Here is a 24,339-nt window from a genome sequence, read left to right on the forward strand (position 1 = left end):
GGACAAGGCACAGGTTCTTGTACCTGTCAGTGATTCCTTCAGGCTTTCACCCAATGCCTTGCAAGTTTTCTGTGGAGAAAAGAGAACTTGGGGAAGTAGAATCAAAAGTACAAGGCCAGGGAAGGTGGTTTCTCAGGATCCTTCCAGGCTGACACAAGGTATTTGTCTTGGGTTATGTTGTTGCCCCTTTACAAGTTACTACCTGTTATGGTAGTTATGATATTACTGTCATCAGTCCTGTGTCCAAGATATGACACTTCAGTTATCAGTCCTGTTTTAAGTTTAACTAGATTTTCTCTTCTTCCTTTTTATGGGGGGGGGGGTGTCTGAGTGGGACAATGGGGTTAAGGGACTTGCTCAAGGTCATACATTAAGTATCAAGTCTCTAAGATCAGATTTAACTAACTTTAAAAACTTAAATTGGCACCAAGGCCTTTAGGACACTCAATGTACCCAGAATAACCTACTAACAACTTGAGGGAGAGGAAAAGACAGAGTGTTTAAAAGGGCTTCACCCTTTGAATGAATCAGTTTGAATACTTGGTTTTAATCTGTTGTCATAGTCCTAAGCCAAATAAGAATTCTTACCAATGTGTATCTTGGCCAAAAGAGAGATTGGGTAAGAGCCTGGATGAGTTACTGCAAATCTACCCTCACTAGTAGAACAAAATGCCTAACAGATACAGAGCCCTTTGTAAAACTTAAATCACTACATAAATGTTAGCAATTATAATTATAATAATAATTATTGTTAATAACACTCATCAGGATAATTAATTAATGAAGGGAATTTGGTGGCAGTGAACATTGCAGTGGTTAGAATTAATGTTTGGTATATCTTCCATAAAATAGCTGTGCCCCTAAACTACTCAATCCAAGTAGAAACTGAGGAAATTTAAAGGGGTCATATTCTGACCCTCCCAATGCAAGATAGGAAGCATGAAGTGTAGGAGAAAATAGGGAGTCAATTTTCCTCATTCTTTCTTGGGCCAGAAGTTGTCTATGATGGTTGGAGAAGGGCATTGTTGTCATCAGGCCTTGGTTTCAGTGAGGATCTTTTAGCTGCCTTTCTTCACCAAGCCCTAGGGGCTGGGAGAAGGATTAGAGGAATAGCCCTATTTCAAGCTCACTTACTTGCTGGGGTGGAGATTGATTTTTGTTAGGATTGGAACTCCCATGATCCGAACCTAGCTCAACTGCTAAGTAGTTGTGAGTTAGCATATTATCATTTAGTTTGTGTATCATAAATCTCAAGGCAACCAAGCATATTTTACAGTTATTCCCTCTCTTTCAAGGCCAAGGAAACCCTATATGAGACTATAGAATATCTGTATAAATCTTTTTGATTAAACCAAGATGTCTACTGGTTCATGTGCAGCTGGTTGAGCCAGGACAGTAGGAAAGCAGTCTTCTATCTCTTCTTCCATTCTCCTCTCACCTCCAATTTGCCTACTCCATCTACCTCACCTCCCCCACAATATCTCCTGCTCTCTAAGGGCCTCTCTCCAGCGTAAGTTCCAACCAAAGGTGGAAAAAACAACATTACTGAAGTATGACACTAAGAAAATGAAAGAAATTCAAGTGATCTGTTGGTCTGAGTAGACCTGCTCTTCTCCATGGAATCCCAGAAATATTAGGATAAAGTAATTGGTACTCCCTCCACTAGTAATGACCACAGCCCTTCTATAATCAGGCAATAAACCTCTCCAAATTTAGGATGATTCTCCAATGATAGACATACATTTTATGATGGGTCCACAATGGAAATCTACTTAACTTGATAAAACCTACCAGAACTTAATTGCTTGATTGCTTGAATGATTGTCTAGACTCTACATTTTCACTGGCAGAGCTTTTGAGAACTCAAAATCCCCTCCACACCATGATGAGGAAGAGACCTGTAGCCCATTTCAGGACATTTATGGAGGTCTTTTTCTTTAGTTTTCTTCCTATACTAGCTATATAATTCAACTATTCTAGGATTAAGCTAAAGTAAAATTTAGTGACCTACACAGGTTTTCCTAAATTATATACCTGTTGTCTTAGTCATCCTTATTAATAGAATTAAGTCATAAGGTTTTTTGAGTCATGATTTAAAGGGTTGCTGTCCCTGATTTTAATCTGGGCAAGGTAAAGAAGATACAAATAAAAAAGGCTGATTCCCTTCTTCCTTTCTGAGTGAGATGCCATATCCTGCCCTCTTTAATAAAGTTGAATGGATTAGGTAATGGAGGTGTATTTTCAGTTTCAAATATTGATCAGCTCCTATTCTTACTCCCTAGGGTTAAGAAAAGTTAATTAACTTTACCTCTTGCCATAGAGCTCTCTTAGAAAAGTCCTCATCAGGGGCAGCTAGGTACTACAGTGGACAGAACACTGATAGAACTCTGTAGGACCTGAGTTCAAATCTAGCCTCAGACACAGGGCACTAGCTATGTGACCCTGAGTAAATCACTTATCCCCAATTATCTCTCTTAAAAAAAGTAGATTGCTCAGTCAAATGTCTAGGGAATAAAAATCCTTGACTTGATTGGCAGGCCATTATTGACCTTACATGGTTCCTCCTAAGCTCAGTCAGAATTACCTGGATTGTAGTTAGGCAACTTGGAAACTCCAGGCCAAGTATCTTCAGTGGGAACTCCCAATACCTATGAAGCCAAAAGAAAAGAAATAAAGGCAGAGAAGTAGGATGAATAGGACAAATTGGAAGGATCTCCCTTCCAGATGTGGTAGAATGGGGGAAGAGTTGCTATGAGTCATATGCACACACACACATGTGCATGTGCGCACATGCACACACACACAAGCTTTGTATTTGACATTTTAAAAAGTAGCTTCTTGGGAATTACTAATGGTTTTAGTCTATGGGCTAATATCAATGGATGTAAGCTATAAGTTATCACTAATCTGTTTGTTAACCTTGGCTGGTTAAGATCATAGAGCCTGGAAGGTTTCATCTCTCTTTTTTCCTCTTTATTCATTCCACCACTCCAGTTACAATGACTTTCTAGATGTTCCCCAAATTCAACATCCCATCTTCTGCTTTTAGGTACTTTCAGAGGTTGTCCATCATGACTGAAATACATTTACTCTTCTCTGTCTTAGAATATTTGGTTTCCTTCAAGGATCAGGTACTACCACTAATGGAAGCCTTTCCTAACCTCAACCTGTTATACTTTGCCACTCATCTATTTTTCTGTGTATGTGTTATATTTCCACAGTAGTAATAATCACTAGTGCCTATGTATATGAGAGAGTTTTAAAATTTGTAAAGCACTTTACATTTGTTAAAACATCTGATCTTTTTAACCTCTATTACTCATTTTACAGAGGAGGAAACTGAGGTTGATATTAAATGACTCTCTAAGAGTCACATAGCAAGTAAATATCTGAGGTAGGATTCAGACTCAAGTCTTACTGAGTCCGAGTCCAATAGCAAGTCCCACTGTACTACATAGCAGCCTCAGTTGAAAGCAGAGGCTTTTTCATTTTTGTTTCTATATCCTCAGAGCCTAGTTGATGCTTTATATATGCTTGTTGAACTGAATTGAATCCAGGACATCATTCATAAATATAGAAATTACTTTAATTTTCCAAATTTGATCTTTACAACCCAATAGTATGTCATATCCATCCTTAGCAACCATTTCCATTCCTAGGAAGTACAGTAGCATTATAAAAATAGTTTATTGGTAATCATTTGTGTCTATATTATTGACATGTGTACACCTCTCAGAAGCACTATAAACATAAACAGGAGGTATTTAAGTAGCCTTGGATGATTTAAACATGAAAGCCAGTCTGAACTTCTGTAGTAGAATTTATATTGCCTAACAATAGAAAGATATAATAAATAGGTTCAGATCTTAATATTTTTTAGAACTTGGGAGTCTAAGACTCTAGCTGAGAAATATGTTTCAAGCCTCACCAAAAGATACTAAAGTGCTCTTTTTTGTCCCTTAACATCAAATGCATATTTACTTGCTGTGTGATTCTCGGGTCACTTTTCCCCTCTGAACTCTAGTTTCCTCACCTTAAAAAAAAAGGTGGTAGTGGAAATTGATGGTCTTTAAGATTCAGCCCAGTTCTGACATTTCTCAGTCCTCTGATGTACCCTTCCTCTACTCCTTTCTCTAAGCAGACAAAAAACACCTGGAAAGTCTAAAGATTTTTCCAAACACTATCCTCTAGGCTAGGGATAGAGAAGCTTGGAATCCATTCTGAAAGAGAGAGGAAAAAAAAAAAGAATCGGGCCAATTAAAGAGGAAAACACAAAAACAACTACCACGCACTGATTAGTCTCTCAACTCCCTTTGAGCTTTAAAGTTCTAAGTTCTGTGTGTGTAAATGAGTGGGTGTGGCTCACTTGTGCCCACAAGTTTTTACTTGGCTCAGACTTCAGGATAGCCTAACAGCTGGTTGATCACAATAAAAAGAAAATAAGAAAATCAACTGCTTGACAATGACAAGATGGCACCAATGGTGAATTCCTAACTCCTAGTGACAAAAACAAATTTACCCCCATTTCCATATTTGTTGTTTTGTCAGAATTATTAGAACTGCTATTACTTATTCTTTGTTTTAAAGTAAGAGTTACAATTTTTTAAATTATTAAGCAATATTTCGGTGGTTCCTTGTAACATCAAAAATTTTTATTGGGTCTTCATGTGTTGGTATTTGTATTATTTGTTTCCACCGATTGAGAAAAATAACATAATGACAAAAATAAAATAAATTCAGTAGCATTTTAAAGTTAATTTCCATTTTATTAATAAGAGCATCTACCTATATTTGAAAACAATTCAAGCATATATATATATATATGTGCAAGGTATATCATTTATTCATTCTATGGAGGCTATGTTTATTTATTTATGGATTTAAATAACTTTTTAGCTTCTCCCCTCCCCCAACCCTGCAGGTTGAAAAATATGCTCTTTTTTTAGCTTGACATTTTAACTTTCCATTAAGATTTCAGCAAACTTTATATCTCTGATAACTCTTAGCCTTCCTTGAGGGGGATGTGAAGAATTCTCCTTGAGTAATTCAGCAAGACAAAATCTTTTAACATAGTTTATAAGTAAAGTTAAAAAGTATTGGTTAAATTTAATAGTCACTGCATAAAGTTTTTTGGTTTGTTTGTGACCAGCGCCTAGTCACTTATCATTTCCAAGTCCCAGGCAACTCTCTAAGACTGAAATTACAGATAATTCTCACAACCAATGAAATCACAGGTACAGACAAAAAATAATAATCATATTTGATGTAGCAGTTTTTTCTCTTAAAACAACAACTTTTTTTGATTTGGGTTCAAATTTCCTTCTTAGTTTATTTTGTAAGTAGTAAGAATAATGAAAGAGCACTAAATTCAGAGTCAGATAACATGGGTTTGAATCTCTCCTCTTTGACTCACTCTTCTGATCTAGGCAAATTATTTATACTTGTGGGGACTCTGCTACCCATATATAAGTTGAGGGAGTTGGGTCCTTCCAGTTCTATGATTTATCAGAAAGATTTAGGACTAAAACTACCCACTACCTGATAACTTTATTCTTTTTATGAGATACTGAGGAATAGGATATGCAGGAGGGATGTCCAGAAGATATATAACCATCTTCTCTCAGCAATGAGTTACATGAGTCAATAAAACTTGAGAATAATTCTACTTTAGGAGAAAAAAATTTAATGAGCAGGGAAGGATATTGATTTTTTTTAAAGTAGAAGCTGGGTAATAGCATGTCCTTTATGCTTTGTTCAATCTCTTGCTGTTTAATTGGTCTTAAATTTTTGATGCATTATCATAAACATCAAAGAGAAGTTCCTATGTTTTATTATACTGTGCATAAGACAACTACCCAAATGAAAATGGTTCTTATAGCATAATCATCATCCTTGCATGTTGAACTGAGCATAATGATACCTTATATTTATATAGGACTCTATAATTTACAAAAACCTTCTTTACAATAATTCTATGAAGAAGGAAGTGCAAATATTATTTTTTTCCATTTTACTGATGAGAAAATTAAGGATCAAATTCTGTAAATAAATTGTTGGAATCAGAGCTTAAAACTGTCTTTTGACTTGAGAGCCAGTGTGATGGACTTGAAGTCAGGGAATAGATCAAACATTTATCAGTTGGGGGGCTAGTCATTTTTAAAAGTCTAAGTTTCCTCATATAAAATAGTGAAGAAAGTGCTTTGCAGATTTTGAAAAATGTAAATTATCATCAACATCATCATCATCATCATCATTATTCAAGGCCAATGCTCAATACTAATTGATACAGCAAAAGCAATTTACTTAAGCAGATTAACATTTAATATCTGTATATTAAAGTTATCTATTTTATTGTTTAAAATACTTCACAGAGGCAGAGTCAAGATGGTAAAATGAGAGGAAGCATTTTTGCCTTAGTTCTCCAATACTTCCTCCAATTAGCTAATCTGAATTCTGAGTGGGAAAACAAAGAAAAAGTCTCAGTGAATCATTTTTTTTTCAACTTAGGGCAGCTTAGGAAGATAGGCAGAAAACTCTGTAGACACTTGCCAGAAGCATGCAGAATGGTGGGGATAGAGAACATTCTATTGCCCAGGAATCAAAATGGAGCCAAGAAAGGGAACCAGGGCAAGAAAAAATGAAGCAGAAAGAAATCACAGGGAGCCCTGGACTAGAGCTAGAAACAAGAACAGGAGTTATCTGGAAGCTCTGTTGCCCGTTACCCAGTTCTAAGTAACAAGCCCAGGCAAGAAGAAGAGTGGTCAATGGTAAGCAGAACCCTAGCTGAGTACTGAACACAGGAAAAAATTTCAGAAACTTAACTGTATGGATTTGAGCCCAGAAAAGAGAAGTGACTCAGTTCTAACCTTTAGCCCAGCATATAAACCTGCTTTGGAAAAACCAGAGCAGAAGACCAAGACCAAAGGGGAGTCAGAGTTAAGTCATTCCAAACTTGCAGAATCTCCAGGTTAGCAAACAACTAAAACTCAATTATATATATGTATATATATATATATATATATATATATATATATATATATATATATATATATATACATATATATATATATATGCCAACTGATCTAATTTGCAGATCAGGAGGGCAGTAAACAGACCTCTCCCTGGAAATACTTTGGAAACACCAAAAACTTGCAGACTCAGAAAATGAGCTGTGAAAGCTGCAGAAGGATACAAAAGACAGAAGCTAAGGTCAGACTTCTCACAGATACTCCCTCCAGAGGTGAACAAAATCCAAGACTAATATAAAATCCAAAGCCAAGAAAAATGAGCAAACAAAAACAGAACCTAACCATAAAGAGCTACTGTGGTAAAAAGAAAGTTCAAGACTCAAACACAGAAGAAGACAATAATTTAAAAACATCCACAAGCAAAAACTCAAAGGAAAATTCAGACTGGATACAAGTCAATCAAGAATTCCTAGAGGAGTAAAAGAAAAATGTAAAAATTATTTAAAAAATCAAATAAAAGTTATAGAAAAATATGAAAGGTAAAAGAAGTACAAAATCTGACAAAGAAAATAACTCCTTGAAAAATAGAATTGGTCAAATGAAAGTTAATGACTACATGTGACACATTAAGAGACAATGAAACAAAGTAAACAACTGAAAAGTAGAAGAAAATATGATATGTAGGAGATACAATTGACCTGGAAAATATATCAAGAGATAAGAATAATTGGACTACTTAAAAACCCATCAACAATAACAACAAAATCTAGATATCACATTTCAAGAAATTATAAAGGAAAACTTCCCAGGTATTTAGAATTGGAGGGCAAAGTAGAATTTAAAAGAATACACCAGTCAGTCACCTTCCAAAAAAAACTCCAAAATGAAAATTCCCAGGAATATTATAGTTCAAATACAGAGATCCTAGGTCAAAGAGAAAATACTTCAAGCATCTAGAAAGAAATCTTTCAAATGCCTTGGAACCACAGCCATGATCACATAAGATTAAACATCCATGACTTTATACAAAAGGTGGAATTGGAATATGATATTCATGAGGGCCAGGGATCTAGGATTAAAACCAAGAAAGATGCTAAGGAGTTGGAAAAAATTTTTAGAAAAGTTTGATATGATAGATCTCTGGAGAATATTTTTGGGGAATAGATACATTCATAAAAATTGATGGATAAGGGACAGCCAGGTGGCTCAGTGGATAGAGCACTGGCCCTGGAGTTAGGAGGATCTGAGTTCAAAGCCGGCCTCAGGTACTTAATAATTACTTAGTTGTGTGATCTTGGGCAAGTCATTTAACTCCACTGCCTTACCCTCACCCCCCCAAAAAGTTAAAAAAATTGATGGATAAGAGCATAAAAAACTCATAGAAAATGGAATGCAGAAAATGAAACTATTAAATCATCTTTTCTTGACCATAATGCAATACAAATTTACATTCACTAAAGAATCTTTAAAGTTTAGATTAAAATTAATTGGAAACTAAATAATCATACAGAATAAGTAGGTCAAAGAACAAATCATAGAAATAACAGTAATTTCATTAAAAAATGACAATGGGGTGGCTAGGTGCCACAGTGGATAGAGTACTGGTCCTGTAGTCAGGAGTACCTGAGTACAAATCCAGCCTCAGACAATAATTATCTAGCTGTGTGGCCTTAGGCAAGCCACTTAACTCCACTGCCTTGCAAAAACCTAAAAAATAAAAATAAAAATAATGACAATAATGAGTTTGTGGGATGTAGTCAAAGCAGTACTTAGGGGAAATTTTGTTTCTTTAAATTCTTACATCAATAAAAGAAAGAGCAGATTAGCAAATTGGACGTGCAGCTAAAAAAGATTTGAAAAATAATAAATTAAAACTCCTAATTAAATACCAAAATGGAAATTCTAAAGGAATCAATGAAATGATTAACAAAAATGATAGCTAAAAAATCCATAAAACTAATAAATAAAATTAGGAACTGTTTTTAAGACAAAAGAAAATAAATAAACCTTTTGTTATTAAGTACTTTAAAAAAGTAAAAGAAAACTAAATTACTAGAATGAAAAAAAAAGATGAATTCACAGCAAATGAAGAGGAAGTAAAAGCAATAATTGGGAGGTATTTTGCTCAATGATATGCCAATAAAACTGGCAAACTAAGTGAAATAAATTAATTTACAAAAATATAAATTATTCAAAATAATAGAACAGGGAACTGAATATTTAAATATTATCTTTAAAAAAAAGAAATTGAACAAATCATAAGAAAACTTTCTAAGGTTGAAAAGAACCCTAGGACCAAATGAATTTATAAATGATTCTAACAAACATTGAAAGAACAATTCCAATACTACATAAACTACTTGAAAAAATGTAAGCAAAGAAAGAATTCTACCAAATTCCTTCTATGACACAAATATAGTCTTGATACCTAAACCAGAGAGAGTCAAAACAGAAAAAGAAAACAATAAACCAATTTCTCTAATTAATATTGATGCATAAATAACAAATAAAATACAAACTAGGAGATTAAAGTAACACATTACAAAGATCATACACTATGACCTGGCCCGAGTTAAAACAGGAATGCAGAGCTTGTTCAATATTAGGAAAACTATAAGTCTAATTGATCACAGTAACAAAATAAACAACAAAAAGCATATGATTATTTCAAAAGATACAAAAAAATCTCTTTTGATAAAATACAATACTCATCTTTGTTAAAAAAAAACAAACACTAGAGAGCATAAGAAAAAATTATTATCAAAATGATTAAGTAATGCTTACCTAAAACCAAGAACAAGCATTAACTATAATGGGGATAAGCTAGAAGTTTTTCCAAAAAGATCAGAAGAGAAGCAAAGATGTCCACCACCATCATTAGTATTCAGTTTTAAACTTGAAATGTTAGTTATAACAGTGATATAAGGAAAAAATGGAAGAAATAGGCATAGACAAAAAAGAAACAAAGCTATTACTTTTTTTTGCATAGATAATAATTTACTTAGAGAACACTAGAAAGTCAATTTTAGGAGTGGCTAGGTGGCACAATGGATAGAGCACCAGCCCTGGAATTAGGAGTACCTGAGTTCAAATCCGGTCTCAGACACTTAATAATTACCTAGCTGTGTGGCCTTGGGCAAGCCACTTAACTCCATTGCCTTGCCAAAAAAAAAATAACCCTAAAAAAAATCAGTTTTAAAAATTGGAAAACTGGGGCAGCTAGGTAGAGCAGTGGATAGAGCACTGGCCCTGGAGTCAGGAGTACCTGAGTTCCAATCTGACCTCAGACACTTAACAATTATCTAACTATGAGACCTTGGGCAAGTCACTTAACCCCATTGCCTTGCAACCCCCACCCCCAATATTGAAACCACTTAATAACTTCAAGGGTTTTTTTTTTGTTTGTTTTTTGCAAGTCAGTGGGGTTAAGTGGCTTGCCCAAGGTCACACAGCTAGGTAATTATTAAGTGTCTGAGGCTGGATTTGAACTCAGGTCCTCCTGACTCCAGGGCCGGTGATATCCACTTTGCTATCTACCTGCCCCACTTAATAACTTTAGCAAAGTTGAAGAATATATAATAAAGTCACATAAGTCATCCATATTTGCAAATATTTCCAACAAAATCCAGCAGAAAGAGATGGAATGAAAAATTATATTTAAAATAACTATAGATATTATCAAATACTTGGAAATCTACCTGAAAAAAATAAAAATAAAAATTATATGAACAAAATTCCCTAAAACTTCACAGAAGTAAAGATCAGTCTAAATAATTAGAAATCTATTAATTATTCATGCATAGGACAAGACAATAAATGATTTAGTGACATACCAGTCATATAAAATTATTTAGTGACATTCCAAACTAACAAAGAATTACTTTATAACCCTAAAAAAACAAAATTCATCTAAAAAAGGGAAAATATAAAGGGAATTAATGGAAAAAATGATAAAAAGTAGAACTAGAAGTACAAGCTTTCACACTGTATCACAAGACTGTAATCATAAAAAAATTCATCATTGGGTAAGAATTAGAGAAGTTGATCAGTGACACAGATTAGATATATAGAAAGAAATGAGCACAGTAACATTGTATTTGATAAACCCCAAAGGTCTTAGCTATTGGGACAAGAACTTACTGTTTGACAAAAACTGTTGGCTGAAAAATAGTCCAGTAGAAACTAGATATAGACCAATATATTAAGTCATAAACATAGATAATCTCAAAATTTATGATTTAGATTTAAAGATAATATCATAAATAAATTAATAGAGTATAGAAGAAAGTATCTATCAGATCTAGGGTTAAAGGAAGAGTTCAGATTCACAGAAGGTAAATTATTCACATATAATTTAGATGACAAAAAAATTAAAATATTTGCATAAACAAAACCAATGCAGCTAAAATAAGAAAAAAAGCAGAAAATTAGAAAAAAATCTTTGTAATAGTTTCTCTGAAAAAGATCTCATTTCTAAAACATGTAAGAACTATAACAAATTTGTAAGAAAAAAGAGTCATTCCTCAACTGATACGTGGTCAAGGGATATGAAGAAGTCAAATCTATCAAAAATCATATGAAAAAATGCTCCAAATCAATAACAAGTAGAGGAGTGCAAATTAAACCATTTCTAAGGTACCACCTCATACTCATCAGGTTGGCTAAGATGACAGAACAGGAAAAACAACATGCTGGAGGGGATGAATAGGTACACTAATGTACTTTTCTTACCTAGTTCTAAATTGATAACTAAGTGTATAAACCCTGGTTTTTGTTGTTTTTTTTACCATTAGTGATTTAGAATATATTTTCAAATGGTAACTTAGAATGTTTTATTTTGACTCTTTTTTCTTAAGAGACTGCATTTTATAACTACATATCTACTAAGAATGACTCTTAGTCTCATATCCGCGTATGATTCTTTATAGACCTTGGATATGGGACTGCTTTCTATCAGTGACAGTTGATGCAAATGTTTTTTTCTCATTCAATAATTTCTCTTATTCTCTCTATTGATTTGGTTAGGTAAAACACTTTTTAGTTCTATATGTCAAAATAGCCCATCTTAATTTTTTGCAATCTTTTCTATCCCATGTTTGAGTTAGAATCTTCCCCTAAACATAGTTTTGAACAGTATGACCTCCTGTTCTCTATTTTAAAAAAAGTTTTGATTTTTCATATTCAAATGATATATTCATTTTAGGCTTATAGTGCTATATATGGCACAAGATATTAATCTAAACTTAATGTCAGCCAAATTTCCTAGTTTTCATAACAGTTGTTCTCAAAATAGTAATTCATATTTTTGAGTTCATCAAATACTAGGTTACTAGCTTCCAGTGCTTTTGTTAATTACTTATCTATTCTATTCAAAAGATCTATATTTTTTTAACCAATGCTAACTAGTTTTGATGAGTATTGTTTTTTAGTAAAATTTGACTGATAATGTTATGCCCACTTCACTGGCAATTTTTGTCATTTCTCTTCAGAATCTAGACCTTGTGTTTCTTCAAATGAATTTTTTTCAATATTCAATCTAGTTCTACAAATTATCCTTTTGATAATCTGATTGGTATAATGTTATATAATATAAATTAATTTTTGTAGTGTTGTAATTTTTCTTATGCTATGGCCCAACTAGGAGCACTGAATATCTCTTCAATGATTCTATGTATCATTAAGAGTGTTCTATATCACATTTTTATATCTTACATGTGTCTTGGTAGATTAATCCCCAAATATTTTGTAAATTGTTTTGCTAGAATTTCTTTTTTCATTTCTTCCTAGTTCTTATTTGTATATAACAGAAATGTTAAAACATTTTTGTGGATTTATTTTGTATTCTGATATCTTATTGAAAACTACCAATCATCACAATTAGTTTCTTTGCTGATTTTCTGGTGCTTTCTACGTATATTGCTATGTCCTTTGCAAACAGGAATGATTTTGTGTCCTCTTAGCAAATATTTATACCTTTAATTTTGCTTCTAACATGAATAGAATTTTGACAAATAATAATGGGTGAAGGGTCACCTTTGCTTTATTCCTATTTGCACTAGAGAAGCTTCCATTGCTTCTCCATCATAAATTTGTTAATTCTTGGTATTAGATATTTTTTGATCATATTATAAAAATGACCTGCCTGTGATTTTTTTGGAGGGGATGATTGGGAGTCACTGTAAATGACTGCTCTGCTGGGTCAAAGCCTTTTTCTGCATGTGTTTTTTTTTTTTGGTTAAATAATTAATTATATTCATTGTTTTCCTAATATTTAAGTATTCTTTCATTCTTGCCTAACTTCATGGCACTGAATTACTTTTTGGATATATTGTTTTAGTCTCCTTTTTATTTAAAATTTTTGCATCAACATTCACTGGTGAAATTAGTATTTTCTCTGCTTTATGTTTCCTTGGTTTGGATATAAGAATCAAATTTGTTTTATATAAGGAGTTTGAGTACCTTCTATTTACTTTCCTGAAAGTACATTTTTAGCAAGCCTATTGATTAACTTTTAAGGGTTTGATAGAATTCACTAGTAAAAAAGTGCCTAGGTTATTTTAAAAATTTTGACAGTTCATTTTTTATTTCCTTGACTTTTTTTGAAATTGGAATATTTAAAATCATTTTTGTAGATATTTATATACTTCTGTTGAAGTCATAATTTTGTTGTTACATCATTTTACATGGTTTCTCATAATTAAAAAAATTTCTTCTTATGAAATTTACCTTGCTCTTTTTCATTTTGGTTTTATTTTCTTCTCTACTTTTGCAATTCAGATGAGCTAATGGTTTATTGATTTTGTGAATATTTTTTTTAAAGTTTTATTTTGCTTTTCAGGTTTTTGATCTTTTAAATTCAAGTTTATTTTTTCCTTCATTTTCTTTATTCCTTTGTACTTTTTTTGAACTTATTTTCTAGTCTTTTTTCTAACTGCACACTTAGTTCAGAAACTTTCTTTTTCTATTTTGTTGAGGTAAGTTTTCAGAGTTTTAAGGTCTTAGATTTATTTTGTTACAAAGGATGACGCTCTGCTTAGGGATGAGGGAAGGGAAAACTCTTATTTTTATGTCACCTTCATATTCTTTTCTTCTCCCCTAAACAGAGAGTCATCTTTTGTAATAGTTTTCTAAAAGGAAAGTAAAGAAATCTGGAGCAATAATATCCTTATTACAAAAAAAAGTCAGTGTCTTAAAAGATATCCTCCCAAAGGTAATGCCCCAGGCCAGCACAGTCCTGGTTTGGGGGTGGGGGTAGGGAGAAATCACAGGGTTGGTTGAGCAAGGTTCTTTTAATTTTCCTCTTACTATCATTTTTACATTTGCTATACTTCCTATTTGATGTTATAAGAGAAAAACTTCATTCTAAGTTGCTTTTCATTCTTCTGCATCATCCTCAAATTTCCAAAAAAATTTAAAGAAAAGTCTGGATCACCCAAAGGAAGATCCCTATTAAAAAGTTGTTTACATTCTCCACCCCCACTACTCATTGACAAATGTTTTCAATCACAGGAACTCAGTAACTAATTTCTGAGACATGTGGGATCCCAATGTGTATCACTTGAAAGCATACTCACACCAATGAAATAAAAAACTTTGAAGCAGTGCTTTATCAGCACAAACCATATTTTCATAGATGATATAGTGAACATATAATAGATTCATAAATGTTCCAAACTATTGGACCAATATGATTGTTATTTTATAACTTCTTTTGATCACTCTCCCTTGACTTCTCAAATTTGTCCAGCTGGTCACTTAGCTGGTTTCATTTTTCCTGCTGACTTATTACTCAATGAATGAAAGAAATCAGCCAACTACCACACAATCCTCTTAACTACTGCTAATTATTTTATTTACTGAGAAGGAAATGAAGGTTTTATGACCATGCCAAAAAATTTTTTTAAAGGTATTATGCCTCAAAAGACAAAAATTTAAAGGTGTTCCAAATAACAATGGGAAGCAAATCACTTTCTCCCTTAGAAAGCCACTATGGCATTCTTTCCCAAGAAACTCAGGTGAGACTACAGGTAAAATTTATAATCAAGATAATTACTCAAGAGTTGACTTCCTCCTTGACTAACAAGTTCCAAAGTAAACTGGGAGTAACTCTCTCTAGTTTAAAACAATTTGACCATTTAAATGAATCCATTTGCCCTAAGTTACATATTGCTACAATATCAATTGAGGGAACTTCTACATTAGATTAATTGAAGTACAATATATAACAAGGTTATTCTAAATTAAAATCTTTGTGTTTAATAGAGAACATTTCTGAATACAGGCTCTGTGTGTGTGTGTGTGTGTGTGTGTGTGTGTGTCTGTGTGTGTCTTATCGATGGGTAGTATAGATGATGGGGGAAGAGGCTGATAGTGTTCTATAGCAAAAATTAACCCTGGGGAAAAAATCATAGGTTGAGAACATGAAAGAAAGCTGGAAGACCTGACCTTCAAGAGTATGGAAGACTCATGGACAGATCACAGTAGGCTTGTGGCATATCCTATGGTTGCCATGCTTTTATTTGAGAACAGGTATCCCTGTGTTACCTAGGCTGGAAGTACAACGGCTCTTCAAAGACTCATGCCATCTGACCAGAATGGAAACTTTGGCCTGCTCCATTTCCAACCTGGGTCATTTGGCCATTCCCTGGTTCTCCCCTTTACCCTCTACTCTCATAGCCTCACCATCTTGGTGACAGAATTAGTGTGGACATTTGATCAATTGTAGCCCTATTATAGCTTAAAATTCTCAAGCTCAAGGGATCCTACTAGTCTCAGTCTCTCTAGTAACTCAGTGATACGGATTCACTAGCATGCCCAATCCAAGCCCCTAATCAAGCCTGAAATACAACCAATACCGCAAAGCAGGTAGGTTATTATAATCCTCCTTCAAAGTTTGCTTAGGGATGCTTTTTCTAGGAATAAAATATACTTTTTCTTACCTCCCAGATTTTCTCTAGTTGTTCAATGATATCAGAAACTCCAGGAAATAAAGGTTGACCCTGGAACATTTCAATAAAGATGCAACCTGCACCCCTAGAAAAAGAAAAAGGTGATCTTGGTACCTTTGAGGAGATTACATGAAGTCCAGGATGTCAGAATTAGAAGGGATCCCAGAAGTTATCAAATTCATTCCATCCCAAAATAAGAGTTCTTTCTATAAGATATCTGACAAGAGGTCACCCAGTCTTTCCTTGAAGATTTCTAGTGAGGGGAAACCCACTTCCTTTTGAGGTAACCCATTCCAATTTTGAATAGCTCTAATTACAAGTTTTTTCCTTTACAACAAATCTAAATTCACCATTTTCCTAATTTGCCCATTTCCCCTAGTTGTGCCATTCAGGGACAATAGAATGAGTGTAATCCTTTCTCTAAAATACTTAAAGACCAATTTTATATTCCCCTCAACTCTTCCTTTCTTTTTAAAAAATATTTATTTATAGTTTAAAAATATTTATATTTAGTTTTAATTTATATATTTATTATACTTTTCCATAAAACAGTATAATTAGAACAAAATGATCACACATATTCCCCTTGCTAAGTATTGCGATCTCCTTCAACTGATCTTCATAAGACTTCTGCCTTCTCCAGATATTCTTAAGCTTATAAAAATCTTTATTAAAATATGGCACCAGTATTTAACTATTACATTATGTAAGTGCAAAACTAGAACTAACTTGTACTTACTCTCCCAAAAAGATTTTCAGGGACATTTGTTCAAGGATACCTATTGTTGGAAATCTTGGACAAATGGTGATTTTGGATAGGCTAAGCAAAGTAAGTTACAAGAATGTAATGGGATAATACTGTTCTGTAAGAAAGCATGATTATCATGAATTCAGAGAAGCAGAAGGATACTTCATGAAACAACATAAAGTGAAGTAAGTGGAACCTAGAGAATAATATAGACAATACTACAAGTAAATGGAAAGAAGGACCACTACCATAATCAAAAAGCTCTGAAACACAATGCAATGTGATTATGAGACAAAATGTGGCTTCAAATAAGAGAACAAAGAGACAAGGCATTTTCTAAGTGGAATACTTCATGGATAGTAAGACTTGTTTTAGATTACTGTTTTACTAAACTGTGCTCCCCCCCTCCTTTTTACTCTTTGTTACAAAGGATAGCTCCATGACTAGAGGAATGGGGATATAGATAGATAGATAGATAGATAGATAGATAGATAGATAGATAGATAGATAGATAGATAGATAGATAGATATAGATATGTAGATAGATAGATAGATATAGATAGATAGATATTTATGTTTTTGCAAGGCAAATGGGGTTCGACTTGCCCAAGGCCACACAGCTAGGTAATTATTAAGTGTCTGAGGCCAGATTTGAACCCAGGTACTCCTGACTCCAGGGCCGGTGCTCTATCTACTGTGCCACCTAGCTGCCCCAGGGATATATTTTTAAAAGAAGAATATATTTTTATAAGAAGGGCAAGAAATCTGGAGCAATAATGTTCCTGTGACAATAAAAAACTCCTGCAAAAAAAAAAAATAAATCTTTTAGAGAATTTTTTCGAAAAGAAAAAACATTCTGCAGCTAGGAATACAGTGCATAACAAAAAAAACCATACACATACATTCTCATTTAACTTCAGTTATTCACTTTCTGAGAGGAGAAGAAATATTTTTTTCCATAATGAAATATATTTTCCTTCCTGAATGGTCATGCTAAAGTATGCCTCCCATAAACCAAAAATGTACAGGAATGATTTTACTACTAATTGCAATTCTTCTTAATATGAGTCTTCTAAGTGATATGGGGTAAGAGGGTTCAAGTGGTTGACCACAAGGTTTATCTCTTAGACATTTAAACAAGGTTCAAGTAAAAACATATGTATCATTCTAGGGTTTAGACCCGTGTTCTTTTTATCCCAAAGAGGTTTTTGCTGAATGGCCAGGAGAGGTTCATTGCCTTTAATATTGTTTTTTCATGATAGTAGCTGTTGGGAACTTTGAATGAGACTCTTGTTATACCATTCCTTAAACTCATTAAAGTTTTAAACTCCCTAAATCTGATGTCTTGTTCCTGAAGTTGTTTGATTTTTCATGTTCATCCAGATGTTTAACATATGAAGTCTGTTATACAGGTACTATAAAACCATGTAGTTTGTATTAGTGAGATAAGATTTGATTGAATTTTTTCATTTTTATCAAGTAGACAGTCACAATCTCATGGTTCTTGTTGGGAAGAGTTATATTAAGGATGATACTTTCCCCTCAGTTAAGAGTTATAATACCTCAAGAAGCACTTTCCCATAGTTTCAAGGTGTTAATGATTTAGCCCCTCCATATATAAGTTTAAAACTTCATCAAGATTTTTGGGACACCCTTTATTACATATAATTCTAGAACAGACATGAAGAATAGATAATTGCATTAAAATCCAAAGTATATCTAACAATTGTATTTTAGCACTGTAAAACTTCCAAAGGTAATTGTGGAAGAAAGTTTCTCAATACAAGTGATAAGAGGAAACTTAAATTCGCCTTCATTTTTCAGATGAATTTTCTCCACAAATATCACTAGCTACTTCACCTTTATTAATTTTATACTTGTTCATAACTGTTTTTAGTTTTTAACATATTGCTTTTAAATTTCCCAGTCTTAAGAATATATCTATCATACATTTTTCAATAGTTCTATATTAAATATTCCTAACATTCAGATCCCAAATATAGTAGCATAAAGGCATTTTTTTGTCATATTCATTATCTCCCTCTTTTCTTCCCCTCCTCCTTCCTCCTTCCATCTTGTCCTTCTTTTTCTCCTCCCTGTTTTTCCCCAACCATCTTTCTTTTTTTTCCTCTTCCTCTTCCTTTTCTTTCCTCCTTCCTTATTTTTATTCTCCCTTCTTTTTCAATCCCCCCTTCTTTTGTGTTTTTCTCCTCTCCACCATCTTCTCTTTTTTTTTTTTTGAATTTTCATTTATATGGCTCTCCTGGCTCTTTGTATCTTCAAGATTTCTCAAAGAATTTCTGATCTAAAGAGCTACCTCTAGAGCAAAGGATAGATAAGTTATTGGTTGGTATTCAGGTCTTTCCAGAAAGGAGAAATGTGATAAGTTCTTTAATTGATTCACTTGTACCTTTACTTTCAGCAAAAAACAATCTTGGAAGTTCTTTGTTATGTCCTTAAATTTCTCTCTAGTATCATTGAATAAATATTTCCTTTAGAGAGAGCAAGACTCCTGAAATTCCTAAGTCAAATCCTAAAGGAAGGAACTGATGGAGTTTTATGTAACTCCTTCTCCCCTCACCACCCCCGGTAGAATTTAAAATAACATAATATGTGGAGGTGGAAAGGTATTTCAAATAATAAATAGTACAGCTTCTTTTTTTCCTTCTTATTTTCTCTTTACCTTGAAAGATTGTATATAACTCTTAAAGACTTCACTGCATATAACATATCCATCAAAGACAATGTGAGATTTTTTTTTTTTTACCAAAAGCCCAGTAGCTGCCTAAACTCAACTCTGTGTGGAGGACTTTGTATTCCAAATCTTCCCTAAAACCTGGTGTATTCTTTCTGAAATACTGTGTTATTCTTGCTAAAGCTCCCTAATTGGATCTTTTAGGGCCTGAAAAGGATATTTAAAAAAAGAGAGAGTGATGCTGGAGGATTAAAGAATGCTGGGAGTGTCAGTAATACCTACTTATATATTGTCTACAATCCAACCAAGGTGCTGTTAACCTGTTAACTTTATCCCATCATTGACACTGATGCTATGAAGGAACTTTGATAAGGCACTAATTATTAAAATTAGCTTTTTTTAAGACAAAAGAGTTAACACCCACTGTCATATGCCTTTGTAAATGGAATTCTGTTTGGATTCCATGGGGATTACATGGTCCAGTAGAATAGGATTAGTTTTTTTTCTTTCCTTCAATTAGCAATCCTCTTTTCCTCCCCTTTCCCCATTCCCCTTATGTCCTTTCTCATCCAGACTAACTGTCTCCCCATAGTAAAAGAAAAAAAATTCTAAGTTAAATCCTAGTGTCCCATAGGACACTGGCCTATTAAGAGAGTCTTAATACAATAAACTCACTGGAAAAGTGTTGATTGTTCTAATTCCACATTGTATTTGGCACATTTTGTTTTTTCAGTCATGTCCAATTCTTTATGACACCATTTGGGATTTTCTTGGCAAAGATACTGAAGTGGTTTGCCATTTCTCTCTCCAGCTCATTTTACAGATGAGGAATCTGAAGCAAATAGAGTTAAGCAACTTTCCCAGTTAGTAAGTGTCTGAGGCCAGATTTTAACTCAGGAAGGTGTTTTCCTGACTCCAGGCTTATTCCTCTATCCACTTAACTGCCTCACTGCCCCATCAGAGGGGCTCACACATAATAGGGGTAGAATAATAATAATGAATGATAACATAACTTTTTTCAAGAATCTATGATTTTTATCATCCATGGATGCACATAGTCCTTTTATACTTCAGTATGTGAATTTTGGTCTTCTTGAGTTACTATGGTTCCAAACAGCCATCACCAGATGGGTAACATTCTGAGGATAAATCTCTCTGAAAATCACAAGTCTGAATTCAGTAAGCATATACTTATTCCTGGGTGGACCCAGCCTTCTAAGACTTTCCTGCTCAGAGAGCTGTGAGAGTTGAAGCTCTCCTATACTAGCTTTTAAGAACTCAGGGTTAATCCTGAGCCACAAAGAGATATTTAGGAAGGCATTTAGAAGAGAAAGAGAAAACAACTAAAAATAAATAATGACTTTAATTCATACTTTTCAAATTCATTTTCATTATTCGGGGACATTGATGCTGAGGAACTCACTAGTGAAGAGCAATAGCTCTGTTTTGCTTCCCACTTATTCTCTGCATATCCTATACTGAATATATAATTAATATTTATATTGTGACAGTAGTACAAAATTTCAAAGTTCCAGAGAAACCTGGGAAATGTCATTGGAGAGCAATACCAACTGATGGATGTGTCAGATATTTGACTATCAGGTAATCTTTTCTGAAATTATACTGGGATGTTAGTTAACCAGTATATTCAGAGATATTGTTTTAGAGCATTTCTGTTTCCGTTTTCAAGTCTTTGGGTGGTGCAGTGGATAGAGTGCTGAGCCTGAAGTGCTGAGCCTGGAGGCAGGAATTCCTGAATTCATATCTGGTCTCAGAGACTTCCAGTTGTGTGATCCTGAGCAAGTCACTTAATCTCTGTTTCCTCCTCTAAAAGATGAGATGGTGAAGGGAATGGCAAACCACTCCAATTCTTTACCAAGAAAACCCCAATTGGGATCAGGAAGAGTCAGGCAAGACTGAAACAACTGGACAACAAAAGAAAGATTTCCAGGCCACTGTATATAACATTTATATTTATGAACAAGAACAATAATGTCTTGTGTTTCTCAGATATTATAATTGTTTTTCTCCTTTCTTATGAGAAATTGGTTGAAACTCCAAATCATAACATATCTAAAAGAGAAAGCTACAAATGGCTAGAATGGTTCTGGATGTATAATATAGATGACCTCAAAATCTTAATCTAGAGAGACAATCATAGAGTAGTTAAAATATAACACATGATAGAATCAGTGTAAAACCACATTTGCATATTTTTAGAACATTATTATCAATCTTACCAGATATCCAAGTCAGAGGAATATTCTGTAGCTCCAAGTAATGCATCTGGAGGACGATACCATAGTGTCACTACTTCTGAAGAATATGTCTGACTGGGGATGGACTTAGCCCGAGCAAGACCTGCCAGATTATATATATATATATATATATATATATATATAAAAAGAAAGAAAGGAAAGAAAAACACATGCAAGTAATTTTATCTCTATGTCCTTTGGAAACATGGTGGTTTATTTTGCCCCAGAAGCAAACGAGTCATGGAAGAGTACAGATGAAAAAGTAAACACTCAAAAATGATTGATAGTTCTAATTTTTAGATACCAATTTGCCTTATTTCATCAGTTACTCTTATCACAATATATCATTCTGGTAGTCTTCCATTTTTGGATTTTTTTCAATCACTATACCTTCCCTAAGAATGAGGTTTTAATGCAAAAAACAAGTAAACTTAGATATGTCTGAGACATAAGACATAAAGACTCTAATATTAAATTAAAATTTAACTAAATTATTAAATTTAATTTCAAAATTTGCAGATGTGCTAAAAATATAGAGTTCAGTAATTTTCCTGTTAGCCTATACTAGAACTGTTCAACTACAAAGGAAGCATCTTGAACTTGATACTTTGGACAATTATAGCCTACTCTGGAAAAGTATAGTCTGGAGTAGACCTCTTTAACCTCCTTTTCTATAATATATCTAAATAATTCTGAGAGTTCATATTTTAGCTCAGATTCAGGATTTCCATTAAATGAAGGTCCCCCAGCATCCCTATAGTTTGGAAATCTTTCCTCCATGCTGGACACCTTCATATAATTTGACTTACTGTCACTATTGGAATAAAGAATATTGTCTTATATCCTTGATCACAACTTTTAGGCTCTAATCAAAGAACTGACATTAAAGAAGCTAGCAACTCTACCTTTTTCATACCATAGAGAAGTTTGAGATGCTCACTAAGTAATATGTCTCCTGGGGCCCCATGTTTCCAAAGGCCAAATCTACTCCATGCATGGATAAACATGCACACAAAAGCGTCATTGTTCATAAATGAGAACGAGACCCAGGGAAGGAGAAATTGACTCACCAAAATCAGCTAATTTGAGTTCTCCAAGATAACTGATGAGTAAGTTCTGAGGTTTCAGATCCCGGTGAAGAATGTGTTGATGGTGGATGTAAGCCAGGCCCCGCAAAAGTTGAAACATGAAGAGCTGGAAAGAATAAGCATCATACTTAAGTAGTTTTGTGCTATCATGTGTTAAGATCTACTCTAAATCAAAAACAGTTTTCTAAGAGAGGATGATAAAATTAGGCTTTGAAAGAAACAAAAACTAAAAATGCTGTTTTTTTAAATTAGCAAAAGTAAGGTTATTGGACTATGATCCAAAACAAAAAAAAATTCTTATTTTCTGGCTTCTCGTCTTTAATTTCAATTCAATTACTAGCATTGATTATGCTTGACTTATTTTTTATTTATTTATTTATTTTAGGTTTTTGCAAGGCAAACGGGGTTAAGTGGCTTGCTCAAGGCCTCACAGCTAGGTAATTATTAAGTGTCTGAGACCGGATTTGAACCCAGGTACTCCTGACTCCAGGGCCGGTGCTTTATCCACTACACCACCTAGCCACCCCTATGCTTGACTTAGTACAAGGTTATGCACTACATATCAAGGATACAAAGAAAGGTATGGTAATAGAAACTGTTTTCAAGAAGCTTAAATGTTTAATGAGAGAAGAGGGGGTCAAAGGATAAATATAAATGATGTTATATGGAAAAAATGTAATTTGTGAAAAGGAGAGATTTTGGCAAAGTGTTATTTCCTCATTTGAGGAGGATGAGACCCACCACTTTTATGTGATGGGTCAAAACAGTAGTTATGGAAGGATTCATAGAAGTGGTGGCAACTTTGTCGGGGAAATCATTTATCAATATAGTTTTTGGTCAGACCAAGCAGGATTTTACAGTTGTTTAGGAATGGGGTGACAGGAAGGAAGACTCCACTCCAGGCTTGGGACAGGGAAATGAAAAGCAGGAGACAGAGTTGGACAGGATGAGATAAGTTTGAAAAGAGAAAAATGGAGGCAGATTGTAGAAGACCTGGTTTTCAAAACATTTTACAGGTATATTGTACTTTGCTTAGCAGGCAATTGCAAGTTATTAAAAATTTTGATTGGAAGAATACATAAGATTATAACTGGGCATTAGAAATATTATTTAGATAATGGTGTGAAGGATTAATTTGAAAGGAAAGAACTAAAGGAAGGGGGACCAGATAAAGGGCTATTATTAGTATCATCCAGGTGAGAATAGATAAGTGACTGAACCAGTGGGTACAGGAACTGAAAAGAGAGGCAAGGCTAGGTATGAAATATTATAAAAATAGAAACAACAGGATTTGACAACTAATTGGATGTGTGGTGTAAAGAAGAGAAAGCTAACAAGGAGAACTACTAGGTAATAAGGCTGGGAGACTGAGAAGATGGTGCTGACATTACCAGAAATAGGGAAGTTGGGGAAGGGACAGGTTTCACACCTTGATACAGAAGAAGGGATCTTTATCTTCAAAATTTCAATTTAACTTCCGCATTAGTCATCAGTCTTATAGAGAAAAGCATCCCCTAAAATATCCAAAGAGAAGCATAACTTTTCCCAGCATTGGACTTAGCTAGAGATAAATGTTAACCTGAAAATGGTTCTCCAGGGTTTAAATTTTTATTATATCTCAAATATCCTTAAAG

At 33.8% G+C, this 24,339-nt stretch overlaps 1 protein-coding gene across 3 annotated transcripts in view; it reads right to left on the reverse strand.

The window, feature by feature from the left end:
- The window catches only part of CDK15 (cyclin dependent kinase 15), an 84,204-nt gene that overhangs the window by 55,893 nt on the left and 3,972 nt on the right, over nt 1-24,339 (reverse strand). For all 3 annotated transcript variants that reach the window (XM_074191636.1, XM_074191638.1, XM_074191637.1), the window contains exons 2-5: nt 22,688-22,811; nt 21,600-21,720; nt 15,908-16,001; nt 2,585-2,648 (exon numbers count right to left, since the gene is read on the reverse strand). In XM_074191636.1, the coding sequence (XP_074047737.1) occupies nt 2,585-2,648; nt 15,908-16,001; nt 21,600-21,720; nt 22,688-22,811 (403 nt within the window). The remainder of the gene's footprint in view (nt 1-2,584; nt 2,649-15,907; nt 16,002-21,599; nt 21,721-22,687; nt 22,812-24,339) is intronic.

The sequence above is a fragment of the Macrotis lagotis genome, chromosome 6 (assembly GCF_037893015.1).
Source record: "Macrotis lagotis isolate mMagLag1 chromosome 6, bilby.v1.9.chrom.fasta, whole genome shotgun sequence".
Lineage (NCBI taxonomy): Eukaryota > Metazoa > Chordata > Mammalia > Peramelemorphia > Peramelidae > Macrotis > Macrotis lagotis.